Source organism: Phyllobates terribilis, unplaced genomic scaffold, assembly GCF_046119375.1.
Source record: "Phyllobates terribilis strain yellow unplaced genomic scaffold, ASM4611937v1 Scaffold_9__5_contigs__length_417890890, whole genome shotgun sequence".
Lineage (NCBI taxonomy): Eukaryota > Metazoa > Chordata > Amphibia > Anura > Dendrobatidae > Phyllobates > Phyllobates terribilis.
Window position 1 is genome coordinate 207934471 of NW_027362769.1, and position 19931 is coordinate 207954401.

General features: G+C 41.2%; 1 protein-coding gene across 1 annotated transcript in view; it reads right to left on the reverse strand.

Moving 5' to 3' along the window:
- Positions 1 to 19931, reverse strand: part of LOC141162009 (uncharacterized) — a 70802-nt gene that overhangs the window by 21261 nt on the left and 29610 nt on the right. The window contains exons 3-9 of the mRNA XM_073647619.1: positions 17797 to 18014; positions 14731 to 14885; positions 12888 to 13130; positions 10950 to 11109; positions 7890 to 7968; positions 6273 to 6475; positions 4546 to 4700 (exon numbers count right to left, since the gene is read on the reverse strand). Of these exons, the coding sequence (XP_073503720.1) occupies positions 4546 to 4700; positions 6273 to 6475; positions 7890 to 7968; positions 10950 to 11109; positions 12888 to 13130; positions 14731 to 14885; positions 17797 to 18014 (1213 nt within the window). The remainder of the gene's footprint in view (positions 1 to 4545; positions 4701 to 6272; positions 6476 to 7889; positions 7969 to 10949; positions 11110 to 12887; positions 13131 to 14730; positions 14886 to 17796; positions 18015 to 19931) is intronic.

The following is a 19931-nucleotide window of genomic DNA, read 5'->3' on the forward strand; positions in this document are numbered from 1 at the left end:
TACATTTTCACATAGGACCCCTTGTTCGAAAGGAGCTTCTGAACTCTCTCGTCCATTGAATTTGTCAGGTTTTGGATGGTTTCTGCTTCAATTGTTTTGCATGAGGACAGAATACCCTCCCAGAGCTGTTGCTTAGATGTGAACTGCCTCCCGCCATCAAAGACACTCCTTTTAATGATGCTCCAAAGGTTCTGAATGGGGTACAGGTCAGGGGAGCATGGGGGTCACACCATAAGTTTGTCCCCTTTTATGCCCATATCAGCCAGAGATGCAGATGTTTTATGTGCAGCATGAGATGGTGCATTATCATGCAGAAAAATGATCTTGCTGTGAAATACACGGTTCTTCTTCTTGAACCATGGCAGGAAGTGCTGTTTGAGAAAATCCACATACATTATGGAGTTCATCTTTAGCGCCTTCAGGGATCCTAAAGGGGCCGACAATCTCTCTCCCCATGATTCCAGCCCAAAACATTACTCCACCTCCTCCTTGTTGGCGCTGTAGCCGTGTTTGCGTGGGGTGTCCATCAACCAGCCATCCTCCACTCCATCCATCTGGACGATCGAGCGCTGCACGGCACTCATCCGTGAACAAAACAGTTTTGAAATCAGTCTTCATGTAATGTTTGGCCCACTGGAGCCGTTTCTGCTTGTGTGAAGTGGATAGAGGAGGTCGACAGGATGGCGCATGCACAGCTGCAAACCTCTGAAGGACCCTGCATCTTGTTGTTCGGGGGACGTTGGAGGCACAAGCAGCTTCAAAAACTTGTCTGCTGCTATGACAAGGCTTTTTTGCCGCTGCTCTTTCAACCTGACGTAATTGCCTGTAGGAAAGAGTCCTCAATTTGCCCTTATCAGCACGCACACGTGTGTACTGTGAATCAGCTACATGCTTCTTGATTGCCAAGACACTTCATCCTGATCATCGCACAATGTTGATTGTAGTCATGCCTTGACCTAAACACTCCACAATTTGTTGCTTCTCAGCAGCCGACACATCCTTTTTCTTTCCCATTTTGGCAGAAAATGTAGGCTGCTTAATAATGTGAGAGAGCCTTCTTAAGTAGTCTTGCCTTTCATTGGACACACCTGCCAAACTAATTAGCACAGGTGTCTGCAATTGCTTACAGTGATATAAAGAGCCCTGACACACATCACCATCAATGAGTTTAACTGACAAACAAACAAATTCTTCCCTTATCACTCCTAAACACTTTTTGCATAATAATTTGGAACGCAGTGTACATGTGCTTTTCCACAAAACACCAGTGGTTCACGTAGTGAATCTTACAGTTCTAACTTGCCAACCGTGGTCTGTATGGAGTTGTTCAATAAAGGGCCCAAAATTAAGATAACATAGATGGGAGAGGTCTCTATGAATAGGAATTCCTAAGTATTTGATACCCTGTGAGGGCCAGGCAAAGGGAAAGTTGGACTGGATGGAATCCTATATGGATTTGGGGAGGGAGACATCGAGGGCCTCAGACTTCGCTGCATTGATTTTAAAATTTTACCATGTAACAAAGTGATCTATTTCAGCCATAACAGCATGGATGGATATATGTGATTGAGTGATATATACTAGGACATCATCAGCAAATAGAGAGCACTTGTACTCGGTGCCTCCCACCTCAATCCACCTAATATTGGGGTTATGGCGAATTGATGAGAGCAGGTGCTCCGTCACTAGGATGTATAAGAGAGGGGACAGAGGACATCACTGCCTTGTCCCATTGGTGATTGTGAAAGGTGATGAAAATGTTCTGACGCACACCCTGGGCCTTGGGACACCCGGAGCCGGACCCTTTTTGGTGGATGCTGGTGGTTGTAGTCTTCGTGGCGGCGACCCGGTTCCGTGGCTCAGGGCGGTCAAACCAGTGGCGGAACTATTTATGTGGTTTTGATGTTTAAATGTCCGACTACGCCACCCGTGGATTGCGGTCAGAGTGAACCGCCGCTACAGGGCAGACCGCTGGAGGAGTATAGCCTCAGGGCAGTGTATGCGGAGGATGGGAGTGATGGTGCAGGGCAGCAGCAGTAACGACACGGAGTCAGTGATGCAGTTCAGGGCCTTTACTCACAGTTCTTATTATCCAGACCACGTCTGCAGGTAACGGCTGCCCACGTCGTACTGTGCTCACCAGGTGAGGGGCTCAGACAACTCCCAGATAACTTTGGAGCACTTCACAGGACCCCCTTTGTGTGTCCTTTGTCTGGCCTTTCTTACCAACACTTCTGTCCGGCTGCCTCGGGCCTCCTCTTGGTAAACTTGGCGCCAGTTTCCCTGACCCTATGTGGTGCCTTCCTAGCGGGTGTAGCGAGGGGCTGCGCCACATAAAATGTCAGAGCCTCCGGTTTCTAGCTGAGGGTCGTTTCCTGCCTCCACTAGTTCGGGGACCGGTCTCCCCCTTTGGCCTGACCCCTCCACGCAGGTGGATTCGGGCGTGCGGTGGCGACTCGCCCGTCCGCACCCCTGGGATCCCTTCATTCCTCGTTCCTGGAGCCTTCTCCGCTCCTCTTCCTTCCTTCTCCCTCTTCCAGGCCTGGGCCTCTGTTACTAGGCCCGCCTCCGGAGCAGAGCTCATGCAGAGCCCCTGCTCCCTGCCACTTCTGCTCAGACTTCTCTGCACTGAACTAAGATGGTGCCCACCTTTTATACTCCCTTCTCAATGCACCCAGGAACTGCTTCCTCCCTGCTCCTGCACTACAGGGTTCCCCTTCCTCAGTGTTCCCTCCCCTCACTCCAGCCAGGGACAGGGACTGTCGTGCCCATCTCAGGGGCATATTGGTCGCCCTGCCCCACGGCAATGTGGTGTAATGCATGCAGGTGTCGGGTCCTGATCCACACTCCATCCTTACCTGAGAGTGAGATATCACACCTCTGGGTGAGGTGCAATACGTCTGTAGCAACCGAGCCCTCAGGGTGCTACAGTTCCATTTATCTTCAGCCTAGGTGACGTATTGCGATACAGGGCCGTGATTTTGGCTATAAAAGGGTCCCCTAGACCCCTACCCCAAGCTTTTTAAGAGAATCATATATGGCGTGCCAGGAGACTCTATGGAATGCTTTCTCAGCATCCAACGAGAGTATCTAATTACAAATTTTTAACTGCATCTAGCCCAGGAAATACTTTGTGCCTAGTAGCAGTGTCTGCTAGTCAGCGGATTATCCCGGCTGTTAAGCAAGCTGCACCACCTGTAGTTTAGACACTTAATTTTTTCAAAGGAAATGCTTCGGGACCATGGGATACGTAGTGAAGAGCATCAGGAGGCACCCCAAGGCATAGGGGCTGGGACTGGCAGTAGGATGCCTTGCGGTGGACAGCCGAGCTCGATCCTTATAAAAGCTTTTTAACTGCAGCAGCTTTAGTGGACGCTACTGGAGCTGGAATTACCGCGGCTGCTGGCATGAGACTTGCCCTCCAATAGATCCTTGTAAATGGATTTAAAGTGTATTCATTCAAATTAGAGAGACAATTTAAATTAAAAAGCTTAGAGCTGCCTCCACCACAGGGGGGCTCGCTCGACCCACCAGCGGACAGGCACCAGTATTGGGAGAGGGGGGCTGGCCGTCAGGGTTCACCGCGGCTCTGGCACAAACCCGGCGACACGGAGGTGGCACGGGCAGGAGCGGACTGGCCGTGTCGGCTTCTCACTTTTTGGATTTTAGAAGGGCATGACATGCCTATATCTGTGTCTCCCCCTCCTTTTACTCCTCCACCTCTTTTATTTTCGCATGACTATATGTACTTGTCACTTTTCCATGTGTTAGTTGTGTCTTCTGAGCAGTTTGTCAGCTTTTGGACACCTTTGAAGGTGTTTTCTATGTGTTTCTATGTGTTTTTGTTTGCCTGCCATTGGTTTTAACGGTGTTCGAAGGTGTTCGACGAACAGTTCGACGAACAGTTCGGCGAACACACGGGTGTTCGACGAACCGAACCGAACTCGAACACTACGGGGGTGGCTCAACACTATTAATGACCTATCATAGGGATACCTCATCAATGTCAGACTGTTGGGTTCTCAACATCCAACACCCCCACCAATTAACTGCTATTAGCTATAGCAGCGGCTGGGTGTAAATATTCAAAGGAGCTCAACAGCGGATCAGCTCTTGTCAGACCCTCACATTCTGATATTGATGACCTCATTGGAAATGTTAGTCCAGTCAAGGACTGGAGCAATATTTCTGGTGTAAGAAATGCCTGCACTTTTGCCCCATTCTGCCTTGGCTCCTCTTAGCTCAGCCAATTTTGGAGGGGCTGACTCAAACTGGCATGAAAACGTCAAAAGTTGCATAATTTTTGTGACTTCTCAATCCATTTTATGACAGTTTTCTGGCATAAAAGCTTTGATGAATTGGGGCCAGTAGGTTATTTTCTCAGGTAGTCTTGTTTCCTCTTATACCCCCCAAAATATTTACGTATAATAAGTCTGATCCTGTTACACGTGAGGTTCTTTGCAGTCTTGTTTTTATAATCAATTTTTTTTTCATCTACTCTTCTAATATTTTCTTTCTATTCATTTAAGAAAAAGTTATAAAAACCTTATGATTGGGTTCAGCACTTTTTGAAGAGAAACGTTTAAGTCCATGGGATAAATGCAGGAGACGTTGATGTAAAACGCAGTTCTGTAGATGATTTGAGAAGGAATTGGAGGCAAATAAATAGAGTTCTTATATACAGCATGTGTATCGTTGGTCTGAAAAACAAAACAAAATAAAAAAATAAATTAATATTAACATTGCATAGAAAACAATTTGCCTTTTACACTAAGCAAACTGTGCCATATATGTGCCAGTTATGTATATGACAGGGCCAATATTTCTGGTGGTCATATCATGGTTAGTTACACCCTACCTATTGAACATTGACATTTATGGCATATTCATAGTGCCAACCACTGGGATCTTTGTCAAAGGGGAAAATGGGGTCCAATAATGTGCGCTCTGTGATACAAGTGTCAATTATATTGTTATTTGATAGATATTTTACGTATAATTTACTGTGTATTGTATTAACCCCATCACAACATATGACAAATATTTACATCATGGTGTATCCCTGACTTTGATGCAGGCTCACACGCTGAGCCTGAATCTTTCCCCTGACATGATGACCGTGCTCAGTCCTGTGCTCCGGCTGTGACGGCGTTCTGTCCATGGCTGTTAACCAGTTAAATCTCGCTGTCCGGCTGAAAGCGCGTCATTCATCCCACCCATTGGTGCCCCTGTCACGTGACCGCAGGGTGCCAATGGGTTGTCATGACAAGTGAGGGTCTGTGCAGAAGACCCTCGTGACTGTCATTACGATACTCCTATGAATGCTCGTGGTCGGCATGCAAAAGAGATTGTGATTTCTGTTTACAAAACAGTGTTGATACACTGCTATGTTTAACCCAAGTGACCAGACGATGGCAGCTTCAAGTCACCTAAGGGGGCTATTAAATAAAGTAAAAAGTGAAAAAAAAGTTTTTATAATATGAAACAAATAAAAAAACCACAAAAGTTAAAATCACCCACCTTTTGCCCCATTGGAAATAAAAAAAAAAAAACATTTCGTTTCAGAAATATCTGATCAATCAAAATTTGAAATAAATTAATTGGATCGGTAAACAGCGCCACGAGAAAAAAAAATTGAAACGCCAGAATAACTTATTTTAGCAGCTGCAACTTTGCACTAAAATGCAATAAAAGGCGATCAAAACATTGTATCTACCACAAAATTGTATCAGTAAAAACATAAGCTCAGGGTGCAAAAAATGAGCCCTCACCCAGCCCCAGATCCCTAAAAATGAAAACATTACAAGTCTCAGAATATTGCGACTAAAGCAAAAAAAATTTTTATGCAAATTTCCAATTTTTTTTCACCACCTAAATAAAAAAAACTATACATGTTTGGTATTAGTGTACTCATACTGACCTGGAGAATCATATTGCCAGGTCAATTTTACCATACTGTGAACATGCTAAAAAAAATAAATAAAATAAAACATTGTGGAATTGCACTTTTTTTTATTTCAATTTCACCACACTTGGATTTTTTTCCCGTTTTCCAGTACACTATATGGTCAATGATGTGATTCAAAAGTACAACTCATATGGCAAAAGAACAAGCCCTCATACGGCTATATTGACCAAAAAATAAAAGAGTTATGGCTCTTGGATGAAAGGAGGAAAAAAATAAAACAAAAAGAAGGAAAATGGCCTGGGGGATGAAGGGGTTAAAAGAACATAAGATTGGAAATGGTCCCTGTGTACAGTATGATACCTACAGTCAGTTTTGTTCCACATATACCAACTCCGAGAGGCCATCCTACAGACACAATGTTTCCGTCTTCATAGCGATCATGGCATTCCCATCCATTGGTTTGCAGTTTTGGAATATCCACATGAGAATTTACAAGATCACTTTTCGGAAATGTTACATTAATATAGGACGCACCACACTGGAGATCTGGACACAAGTTTTCAGGTTCTAAAGTCAAAGAAGTGAAAATATGAATGACAAATATATTAAAAATGTGTTTCAGTATTTCACTATTTTCAAGACCTTTACAATTACATTGAGAATCTATGATCTGAACCGGGTGTAAGGCTATACTATAGGGTGTAAGGCTATACTATATAAGAGCCGTCACTTCTATTAGCAGTGCCGCAGTGTCCATAGAATGTGATTAGGGCAGGTTTTCATGCTCTGAATTCCAAAAAATGAATGATTCAGTTAGCTAAAGGAAAAAATGAAAGGGAATGAAACAAAAAGTATATTGGAAGATTGATACATTTTTATTATGCAATGATTAAAGTCTTTATTATGATCTATGATTAAGGCCCTGTTCACATTAGTTTTTGCCTTTAGAATTTCGCGGAACACTTTTTTACTTTTTGCTTTTGTTTGAAATAATATAGTCTACTACCCTATTCTGTACAGTGAAAAAAGGTATGCTGTTGTGAGCTTTCCATGTATTTGCCCAAAACACACTCTTTTGGCAAATTACTGGTCAAAAGAACCTTAAGAATATTGGCTCATGCACATGTCAGTGATTTTCTAGTAGGCCTCATTCACACGTTCAGGATTGGAACAATCAGAGAAACAGTAAAATAGAAATATGTCACCACTTCTGTATTTTTCACCCACTTCTGGTTTTGGCTTACACATACTGTTGTAAAATACAGACCAAATACTGAATGTGTGAACATGGCCGTATGTCAAAATCGGTCTGAGTTTCATCAGTGTTTTTGATCAGCGTTTTATCAGTTTTTCTCTGATGAGAAAAAAAATGTTTCTCCATCTTCTCCTATCTGTCAAGGAATGCAAATGCAGTCCAATTTTTTTCCATAGACTTTCATTGCAAAATTTGATCCGACACTCAGACCAACGTTGGACGTATCTCCACAATTTTGCATGGACCACTCGGTCCACAAAAAATCATGGACATGTGAACAACAGACTATCATAGCTACAAGTGCTATCCATGAAAAATACAGATATCATTCGTATCCGAAAAACTGATGTGTGAATGAGCCATTAGTTTAACATATGCGCTTAGAGTTTACATATACGTGGAATATAGCGAAGTCCTTCCGGATTAAGCTACAGTAGGTTTATGGGGTTTTCGAACTGTTTTTACATACATGACATAACAAACAGAGTAAGTACCCCCTTTCACTAGGCCCAATGTGCGCTTTTGCTGCTGCTCCGGCCTCACTGTTTTGGCTGCAGAAGTGGCGTCACACCGGCAGCTCATGTCATTGTTGCTGCCGCTCACTAAGCTTAGTGGCTCTGCCTACGTAAATGTGGTTCACTTTTCCTGAAGTGTAAAACCCCTTTAACAGTTCTGTTAGATTATATAATATCTCTCTATCTATGGCAACTATTATTCTGGCATTACCTCTGACTCCTATTCCAAGTGTTAGGTAATCATCCGGATCCCCAGAACCATCACCAGAAGAACTGCCTCCATTACAGACCTACAAGTGAATACATATGGAATGAATAAGGAGCACCGTAACCCCTCACAGACCTTTATCTACAGCTCTGTCTACACACATTGTATCAGTGGGCACAAAAGAGGGCGGCAACTTGGAGCCATCCTTCACCATCAAAATCAAGTGTGGGCTGCTCAATTACAACAGTACAATAATATCTAAATGATAATTAAACATCAAGGAACTGTAGAAAAAATGGATTCTTTTTTCTCCAGTTCCTTTTTGCTTCATTCCAGTGGTCAACGGATTGGAATCAGGCTGCAATCATTTGGAGCAACTAAACTACAATACACACGGTGAGGCTTTCTTCCTCTATTTTTTCTTACTTGATAATTAAACATCATTTGAAATATATTTAATTACTTTTCAACTCTTTTGTGTTACTTATTACATTTGCTTATTTATCATTTACTGTCAATCCTATTAAAAGGATTACCTACTTTCCACTTTTCCCACGAACAAAGTACATTTTAATTAATTGATATTGGAATAAAAATAAGTTCCACAGATGGATCTGTTAAAAAAAAATGTTCCTGTGCTGAGATAATCTCATAAATGTACCCCTGCTATGTACTGTGTAATGGCTGTGTCTAATGCATTCATAGGAAAATCCCTTTAAAAAGCCCATTTTAGAGATGAGCAAATCAATTCATTGTGAATTTAATTCATGTCAAATTTTTAAGAATTTGATGAACCCATTGAGCTTTAATGATCAAGATCTCCTGCTTGAAACTTTCAGCAGCTACCGACCGAGTACAGACTGTGATGTCTCAACCAGCTGTGGGTCTACTGACCCAAACTCAACAGCCTCATTGGCCAGACTGTAGACAGATGTCTGTATGGGTAGCACAGTGGCTCAGTGGATAGCATTATGCCTTGCAGCTCAGGGATGTTGGGCTCAAGTCCTACCAAGGACAACATCCTACCAAATATCTCACCAGTCAAACTCCGGTCCTGCTCAGCCCATTTACTTGAAGGTCATCTAACACTAGGTGAGGTTTTAATACTAAAGGATAGGACTGTCCCTATTTGGGTACATTTTGTTGCAGTGGAATGGCTTTTACGCTTTTTTCAAAATGAAAAACACTGCTTGATAAGTATTGTATGTTATGTGTAATATTACTATTTACTTACTAACTTACAGCAGGGTATATGCTCCTTTTTTAATACATTAGGTTTTGTCTGTTAAATGGCCACAGTGTGAACATGCTCTTATACTTTTTCATGTATACCAACTTATGCTTTGGCTCATTTATTTGGTTTTGCTGTAATCTTTTGTGCTTTTTGCAAACAGGAATGTGGCTCCCTTTTTTAACCTTAGCATTTTATTTATACAGATGCAGGTATAGAGATGAAGAGGTGGCACTCAGTGTCTGGTGGAAAAATGGGGGAAGTGGATCACCATAAGAACAACAGCCGTTTCACATAAAGTCTACGATTCAATTGGTCCAGGTACAGTTTGGCATGGAAAGGGGAGTTCTTAGGCAGTTCCACCTCAAAATCGACATCACAATAACATGCAAATACACAACAGTAGTAAAACCTAACAGACAAGAAAATCAAAAAACAGTCTTATAAGAATACTGCCATGTCAAGCTTATAATTCAAATCGAGCAGACCTTGTGCGTCGGATTGAATGATCCATTTGGCCTCTCTACGTAATAGAATTTTGTTCAGGTTACCTTCCTGACTGGGTAATGTGATTCTCTCCAATCCTGAAAAATGTAAGACCTCTGGTTTACATTGGTGAACTTTTCGAATATGTTCAATTAGTCTACTGGACCCCTTGCCGGAGACTTCGATGCAGCACATAAGGTCCACTTGGTTTTAATGATAAGCTTGACATGGCAATACTTTTTTATAACACTGTTTTTGCTTTTGTTGTCTGTTAGGTTTTACTATTGTTGGTGTATTTTCATGTTATTGTGAAGTGGGTTGTGAGGCAGAACTTCCTATAATAGGAACTCCCCTTTCCACGCCAAACCATACCTGGACCCGTTGAAGCATAGACTTTACGCAAAACGGCTGTGGTCTTTATGGTGGCCCACTTTCCCCCATCCATGGTTGAAAATTTGCTTGAATAAAGGTGTTTTTTTTTTTACCAGACACGGAGTGTCACCTCTTCATCTCTGTACCTGTATCTTCTGAAGACTTCACGGTCGATGGTGTTGCATCTGTTCCTGAGTTCTACTGAGAGATATGATATTAGTGTGTGTTGCTGGTTGTTCTGCTTTGTGAATTTTCATTTGTATAGCTTTCCATGGCAAGATGTCTGACCATTCGAACCCCGGTCCTGCTCTGCCCCCATCTACATCGAGGTTGTCTGACACTAGGTGAGGATTTAATACTTGAGGATAAGACTGTTCCGATTGGGGTACAATTTGTCGCAGTGGAATGATTTTTATGCTTTTTTGATCAAAAACAGTGTTTACTAAGTACCCTATTTATTTAAACCCTATTTATTTAAATGTACTATTACTTATTATTTATTTTTGTTTAGAAAGTGCTGCGGAATTAATGGCGCTATGTGAGTAAAATAAATAAATACTCAGATATTGGATGTATGGAGGGGAGCCTTATGAGAAAGTAAAAGCAGCTGAAAATGTTCTTGATCATTGTTGCATAAGTCTATATTCAGTAGCAGGAATTACATCTCATTCACTATGTATTGTACATTCTGGCAAATACAATTGGGAATTAGGGTAAAAATGATAATGACTTCTCAAAAAGCTAAAGTATAGATGATGAATAATTTTACAATCAACAAATTGTCATTATTATTGTGGGTTTATAACCGTTTGCCTTTTTTTTTTTTTCAAAAAGCTAGCGTGTGGGTCTTTATTTATCTTGGTACAAACCAATGATACATTTTATTATATCCTTAGGATAGATAGCAGATAGATGAAGGGTTTATATTACTTTTGTGCATTCTTGAAGAAATCTGACAATAAAATTGAACTTACAGGTACACAGGAGCCCGACTTCTCGCAAAGATGCACTTGACAATGCAAAAATATTTGACCATATCCCTTAATAAATTGGAAAGCTTGTACTGAGAACTGACCAAAGCTGGCAATGCCATTTGCAGCCACATGAATAGTGTTGTCCTGCTTATTTTTGCAACTGTAATAACAATAAAAAATAAATCATATTCCCCTCATGATTTCTAAAATCGGTTAATATGCAAAATATCTATGCTGTAACAAATACATGAATTGCCCAACAATGTACACTCATTAGAAGGCTTCGCAAAGTACTCCGGTTGCAAATCTAAACTCCTGGCATACCCTCATGAGCCCAGAAGTCACTATAGAAGTGCAATGCTTGCAAACATACTCAGACACTTAAAGAGTATTCACAAGTTTGAAAGTTATCACTGCATCAAGCGGGTCCTGGAGCTGCGCTCAGTGAGTGACAGGAAACTGCTCACTAAGCTCAGCAGAGGTCCAGGACCCACTCGCTGCAGCGCGACGTTCTCCCTGGCACCTCAGTGTGAGCAGTCAGGTGGATTACAACGGGGGACATCTCCAGACAGGTGAGTATGTGGATTTTTTTATTTTACTCTTATTTTTACAGTTGGAGACAGGGGGAGCAGAATACTACTCTCATCATTGTACCTTGCTCGTGCTGATAGCAGCACCAGCAGGGAACAATGCTGAGGGCAGCATTCAGCACCTGCCGCTTGAGAACACCACTAACTGTGCACTGATTCCCAGGCACCTGTATGTGTCACACGGATGATACATGGATGTCATCCATGTGTCATCAGTGTAGGATGTTTTGCAGCCTGTGCAGCGGGTAAAAGACGGACATGTCAACCTGTTTTGCCCACAGACACACAGTCCGTGGAAACACGCTGACATGTGCACAGAGAATGGGTCTACGTGTGTCAGTGTCTCCAGTACGTGTGGACACTGACACCACACGTACCGGAGACACTGACGTGTGAAAGAGCCCTAAATGGTCTGTTTAGTCATTTTGTTGTTTGTTTTGTTCATACCAATGAATTTACTTATGATTGATCACCCGCATTCTGGCTAGGTGATCAAGAGACGCCCATTGGGGGGGGGTTCACACCTAGGGACTTTATTTACATTGCATTAAGTAAAGTAAATAATGTATAAAAAAAAATGGAAAAAAGATGAAAAAGAAAATTTAGCAAACTCACAATCTGAATATCTGTATAAAATAAAACAGAACTAAATTAGTCTAAATCCAGCGAAAACACCAACACTTTTTGGCCCAGATTCATGCTTTGCATTTTAACTACAGTAATTGTTTTTTTCTTTCTTATGGTATTTGTTACCGTTTTTGTTTTGTTCCAAATTCTTCAAAATAGTGCACATGGTTCCTGAATTTTGTACTTAATCACATCTTTGTTTTTGCCTTTAATTTTATTTGTGACTTTTTAGCCTAATAAGTCACACATTAAAAAAAAAAGTCTCAAAAACTGCACAAAAATATATGGAGTACATAAAATCACTCTAGGGGGCGCTGAACTACATTTGAAAACATATATAAAATAGAATTAAAAAAAGAAGCAGATATAAAGATGAATTTGACACAAGCCAAAAAAAGGCTCAAAACACTAAAAACTCACAGCAAAGATGGTATTTTAAATAATTACATCGCGCCCCTGTCAGCGTGGTCAAATACCCAATCACTAAAGCACTAAGGAAATGTACTGCTTGGACTTTAATTAAAGTTGAAAAATATTTTGAGATAACTAGCAAAGCTGATATTGTGTAAGAAAAATTAGACCGTCCTTTATATTATTAGACTATATTATTATTTTTGCTATATATTATATTATTATTATTATATTATTATCTATAATCTATATGGTATGGCGAATATAACATACAATGGAACAATGTGCTACTAGACATCCAATCACTTACCTGTCCTTGATAATGTAATATTTTAGATTGTCATGGGGATTATTTGTAGGGGTAGCAAAGCAGTTCTTCATCACTAAGTCAAAATGATCTGTATCTCCTTCAGTGATGGTCACACCAACATACAGAATGTCCTTCGTGGAAAGTACATCTCCTTCCTGACGGGGAATTACATAAGCAGGGTCCTTAAAAATCGCCATTTTCACTTCAAATAGACCGCTTCCTGTAATGTCGATGGTTATTGTGCTGCAAAATTTAGCAATCAATTAAATTAGTTTCTTCAAGTACAAAAAGTTTATAAACATAGACAAAGTCATTGGAAAGGAATGTTTAATGAGAAAATGACAATGTTTTAGTAATTTTTTACACTTAAAATGTTAATGGGAAATCATTGTTGCCAGGTATATTATGCTTGTTTTCCCTCAATCTCAACCCTCCACTTCTTTGATTGACAGCTTTGGCTTCATGGAGAAAGAAAATGATGGAGAGAGATGGAAAACAAGCAGGTGGGAAGTGTATTGATATGATTGGCCACACCATGGTGCATTGAGTGCATGTGCTTGGTTTGAACAGTCATTCTGTGGTGACAGACTCCATTTAAGGCAGGGATGAAAAATGAAAGAAAACAAAAAATGCCTTGGTCTTTAACCGCTTAGCGCATAAAGATATAACTGTATGTCCTTAACAGAGTTTACCTTTACAGAGCAGGCTCAGGAGCTGAGTCCGCTTCATATGCAGCATTTAAATTGCACAAGTTCATGGTTCCAATGGGTTACCAGTTGGTGCAAACTTGGTCCTCCTATGAAACTCAGACTATGGCTGAGCGCTATTGGAGATTGTAACTTTCGCTGAATACTGCAATACTGCAGTATATAGGAGATCAAAACAATCCACATTCTATAGATACTACATACAATTTCATCCCTCTTTTGTCAAAATATAAATAAAGAAATAAAGGAAAAAAACAAAAGTGCAAGAATGAAAAATGGCCCAGTCCCGAAGGGCTGATTTAAGATGGTCAATGTGGGGCACAAAAATAAGACGAAATTAGTAATAGAAGGGCTTATTGTATTTGAGGAGGGAGAGGTCAGTGATTTCAGTGTGGTTTCTGGTACTAGGGCTATGGTATCACAAAAAAAATCTGTATGTAGCTTAAATTTCCTCCCCATGTATAATTGATCCACCATTTAACTACTAACACTATCTCTAATAATTACAGCATAATTATAATTGTTACCATTATTGATCATAAATGAATATAACATAAAATGGCAAGCAGCATTAGCGCATAGTATTGACTCTATACTTTTATAGTGTTCTGAAAGGGGCTGTTCTACGATCAATGTATATACTGTATAAATTAATAGATCATGGAATATTAATAAGTTCCACAATTAATTATGTGTAAGAAAATTGTTCCTGTGCTGAGATAATCTTATAAATGTGCCCCTGCAATGTGCTGTTTTATTTGCTGTGTTCGGCCACATACAGCTAACACAGCTCTTGGTCCAGCACGCATACACAGCTTCTGGCCATGGGAGAAAGCATAGGTGAATATACCAGGGACATAGTAGGGACTCTCAATTGTTTGTCTGAGAAAACACATTTCCCTGACACTTTGTTTTATCACAGGAGCGAATGTTTATGCATTGTTACCAGCCCTGTGAGCTCATTATAAATCACGTCAGTAACATAAGAGCTAAGCAGCTGCCAAAGCTTGTACGTATTAAACTTCCAAGTTCAATTGATTAAAATATAATTTACTCATGGAACAACCTCTTTAAGACGTCACATAACAGAAAATATATGTTCTATTATAGCTTTAAATATGAAAAATTAAGTAAACCTTAGAATGGGATTCAAAACAGTCCCCAGAGAAATCTCCATGGTCAGAGGGTAGATACATGAGAAGTTAACTATGTAGTCGTCTCTGTAAATTATTCCAGAAGGATCTGGCTTCAGGAAAATTTTATTCTTGTAAATGGCATGTGTCCCATTTACCTGTAATTGAATAATCATTGAATCAATGAGACATACCACAATATTACATTAACTCATAGTAAAAGGGACTTTGGATTGTAGAGCTTTTATTAAAATAATATTTCAGATTATTTTACTCATTCTTTTTATTTTTCAAAATTCAACACTTTAAGCCAGTAGGGTCGATCAGGCACCATTCAGATCTTCTATATGAAGGATCCAGCATACGAATATGGGTGCAAGTCATTGTATGGATTATGCCAATTTCCTGGCTTTAAACATTTTAGGCAGGATTTAATGAAAGTGGATGCAAGTACAGAAATATAGTACAGTAACTGAATTTGTTCAGCCTTTGAATAAAATTATGCAAAATTAAAAAGGGATAGTCCAAATATCCCAAAAGGATGGGTCTTAATGACCCATTTTGACTGGTGGATTTCAAGCCAGCAGCAAACATTGATATACTATAGTCAAGTAGTTTGGCACTCACTTCCCAGCATGTTTATACAGGTCAACTAGCAATGATGGAGTTTGAACAATCATTTGTATGATTGTTCTGTCTTCATATAAAATTTGCCATCGGCAGTACATCTCTTGATTACATGGGGCAATGTACTGCTGATAACGATGATTTTTATGCTGGTATGAAAACCAATCACCAGACCAATGTTCATTTTGCTCGTTCATAAGATGATTGCAGGCATTTTTATAGCGATTTAATGTTTGCCAATCAGCTCATGTAATAGATTCACATTAAGGAAACAATGTACAGTTTATTGGCATCAGTCAGTCACCACCCAGGAGAATCTAAAAATATGGCGAAACCCTGGTTTGAATCAAATACCAGTGTGCTGCTGTTTTTATATTTTTACAAAGGGCTTGCAGCAGAAACACATCAGAAACACATGTAATCTGCACATGACCATTAATAAAGTGTTGTCAAAACCAAATACCAGGAAGTATGAATAACAAAGCAGCTTTATTTAGAGCATGACATAATAAAGAGAGACAAAGCAGCATCAAAAATATGATAAAAACGCATGTAAAAGAATGCACTCAAAAATCGCAAATAACCTAATTTACCTAATAGGTGCAGAAATGGTGCAGAAAATCAGCAACATCAAAAACTCATCAAATATTTATCATGGAAACATAGCCTATGTGCATGATTAAGTGAGTGAAATCCACATCAAATACTCAATGTGTGCACCTGGCCTTAGATATGTGAATAGGTGAATTCTACACCTAATCTGCAATAAAACACACAGCAAAATCTGCATACAGATTTAGGCTGTGTGCTAGTGTTGAGCGAGTATGTTCTATTAACCCTTTCGCCGAGTATGCTCGGGCGAGCACCGAGTATTTACAGCTGCTCGGTGTTATGTTTGAATCACTCCCGTGTGCATGATTTGCAACTGTTTGACAGCTTTATTACATGTGAGGAATGTGTAAGAAATAGACATTCCTCACATGTATTAAAGCTGTCAAACAGTCTCAAATCATACACACGGGAGTGATTCAAACATAACACCGAGCAGCTGTAACTACTTGGTGCTCGCCCGAGCATACTTGGCGAAAGGGTTAACAAAACATTGTCGCTCATCACTACAATGAGAATTTTATTTGAATGTGTTTTTTACATGCGCTTTTATCGCGTTTTTGACGCTGCTTTTCTTATTTCTTTTTGGCATGTCATGTTTTAGATAAAGCTGCTTTGTTTTTTTATATTCTTGGTTTTCGGCTTTTTACAAAACTTTATTGATATTGATATTTCACAGCGTAAATGCACAAAAAACACGTGTGTTTTTTACTTTCGGATTTTCCGAAACTTAGCATTTCTGCAAGAGAAATTGACATGCTGAGTAAAAAAGGAGTACAGTCGGCACAAGATATCTATGAATCGCATTAACTTTGCTGGAACTGTAGTAGTATGCTGTGTTTTTGATGCAGCGGAAATGCGCAGTGTCAACAACTCACCAATATATAATATTAATATATAATATTAATATTAGTTACTGGAGTGTCATAAAAGGAGCTGATATCAGTCACATATGATTTGAATGTCTCTTGAGGTTGAAGTGGTTGTCCGGGATGTTAACATCGATCGCCTATCTTTAGGATGTATGACTGGTGGTGGTGAGACACCCAGCACCCCGCTGGTGTTGGCAGAGGTTGGAAGTGCCTAGTTGTATGGCACAGCTCTTTCAACGGAATGATGGCTACAGCCGAGTACTGTACATCAGCCCCCTATTGATTTGAATAGGGGGCAGATATACAATATCCAGCCACGGCCGGACGGAGGAGTGCAGCTCTATAACTGAGCAGTCCCGGCCAACACCGGGAACAACTGATCAGTGGGGGTACTAGGTGTTGTACCCTCATCGATCAGAAATTGATGACCTATCCTAAGGATAGCTCATCAATGTTAACTTCCCAGACAACCCCTTTAAAGGAAAAAATATATATTTGTACCATGTTAGCCAGTAACTAGAGAGAATAACAAAAACTGGGAGTCCTGAGTGGTTGATACCTTATAATGGCTAACTAAAAAGGTGAAAAAAAATGGTACGTTTTCGAGACTGCTTAGGTCTCTTCTTCAGGAACAGTTTGACGCAGTTTCTGAGGAGTCACATATTTATGCACAACAGGACACAGAGATCCTGCAATAAATGATACTATATGCCTGATGAAGAGACCTAATAAGTCTGGAAAGCTTGCTTTGAAACATCACTTATTATATTTTTGTGATACATGGAAAATATATTTTTAGTTAGCCATTAAAAGGCACCATAACTACAAGATTATTATTTAGTTTCTTTAATAAAAGAGCAATCAATTTAATATTAGTATTTTTCATATTGTGTATGATTTACTGTTTGGTATATCACATATGATAAAATCTCGTAACGAGCATCAATGTAGTATTACTTACAGAGACATATGTACCGCATTTTCCGACTTTAGTTGGACTTTGTATGGATACAGTGTTAACATTCGGGGAGCCCATACATATAGAGTCAATGAGATGCATTTTATTGATGTCCACTTTGATTTTTTTTAAATCTGATATGAGAAAAGTGACGGTCATGTACTCAGGTCCACAGATGAGAGTCGGGCAAATGTCATTCGTCAGCGATGAGATTTCACTAGCTGTATTGTAAAGAAAAAAAAAGAAGAAATTCATATTATATTTTAAATTATAATCAAATTAGGCATAAAAAGGCAGTGATTGCACATTTTTTATTTAGATCTTGGGAACTTTGTGTTCTTTTCTACTCAAGTTTTAGCATGATATGTTTTATGTCACCTTCCTCTGACTGCAGCAATCTCTCGGTTATCGACAACTCACTTCCTACTTGTTTTAACATATAACTCCTTTTAAGACACAAATGAGAGATAAGTTGACTGATATTTTTCATATTCTTGTATCATTTCATATTGGTGAGGCTCAGGAGCTACCATGTTTTTTGCTGATGGGGTCAAATTATTTTTAATCCAACTTTACGCCTTAGAAAACAGAGCGATGACTGTACTGGGACTGGCAGTGGAACAAATTTTCACTTTTGATTTCATAATCATCAAAATTAGTTTTGAAAAAGAAAAAAAAAGGACTACAATGTCCATCTGATAAAGAACTTTTTCTGTATCAATATATAGTAAAAAGGTCAGATGTAAGTGTGGCACCCCAGGGGTCTGGTTTCCACAGTAATGTAATGTTATGTCTGAGAGCAGGTGGGAGGTCCTTTGGTCAGGGATCCTGTGCATGCCACACCTCCTGCCCAGTCTTGGGAGGGGAAGAACTTCCCCTATATAAACCCGGGGCTGAGGCAGGGTTAGGAGTCAAGGAGAGTAGAGACGAGAAACAGTCATAGGAAGAAACAGCAGAAGCTCAGTGGGAGCAATACTACTACGAGTCAGGGGCTGGCAGTTGCAGAGCTCGCCCTGACTGAGAAGCTTTCTTACCGGACCCGGCGTCCGAGGCTGTGGGGACTAACTCTTACCCAGCAGCAGAAGCTGACCGGCAGGGGATTTCAGGTCCTCAGGCCCAGAAGGCAAGGTCACACGCGTGGGACCAGCACCGCCATCGTGGAGCAGAAGCCATTAGAAGGCCCCGAGTCACCGGCCATACGGGTGAGCACCACACGGCACACTCAGGGACGTGGGCTACTTATATCCGCTTCTAGCAAGGTAGCCAGAAGAGTACAGTCAGTTTGGGAGGCCTACAACTCCGCCTGGCCAGGGGAGATCCCATCTGCTCAAGGACTGACCAGGCCCCGCTCGCTAGCAAGTACTCCGGGAGGGTCTATCGTTGTTACCAGTAAAGACCCTGAATTACACCGCACCGTCTCTGAGTGGTTCCTGCTACCCCCATCTTCCACGTCGGCTGCCCTGAGGCCATACCCCTCCCGTTGGGGGTTATACTATCACGCTGCACAATTCTACACCGGCCTCAGCGGTCTGCCCTGCAGCGGCAGCTCCATAGCTGCAAATCAACGGGTGGCGTAGTCGACACTCAAATAACACCTATCAAGACTGCCACACACTGAGTTTGACTCCCTGGGCACGGACCGGGTCCCCGCCACTCGGAGACTACAACCCTCATCTGATCCGGTTCCGGGTAAGCCCCCGTGCGCGAGACGCTGCGCGACACAGCAGGCCCAGGGGCGCGTCAACTTTGGCGTAGTCGGCAGGATTTCGTGCCCGCAACCACCGGGTACTGCGTGCCTGAAAAGCAAAGACTGTTCAAACTTACCAGTGGTGAGGTTTCCCGCCATCCGGCGCCATCTTCTGCCTTCTTCCCGCCATCCGCGAAGTTTTCCCGCCATCTGGCGCCATCTTTGGCCTTCTTCCCTCCATCCGTGGAGTTTTCCCGCCATTGGACGCCATCTTGAGGACGCCGCGTGGGAAGAAGAGGGGCGTGGACTCCGAAAGCGCGCGAGAACTGAAGCCCCGCCTCACGTCCGGACGTTGCGTAAGGTCCTGGAAGGAGCCCAGCAGACGCCGACGTCACCGGAGCGCGACGGAAGGTCCTCAACCCTGACGATCTACTGCGGAGCCGCGGCCTAC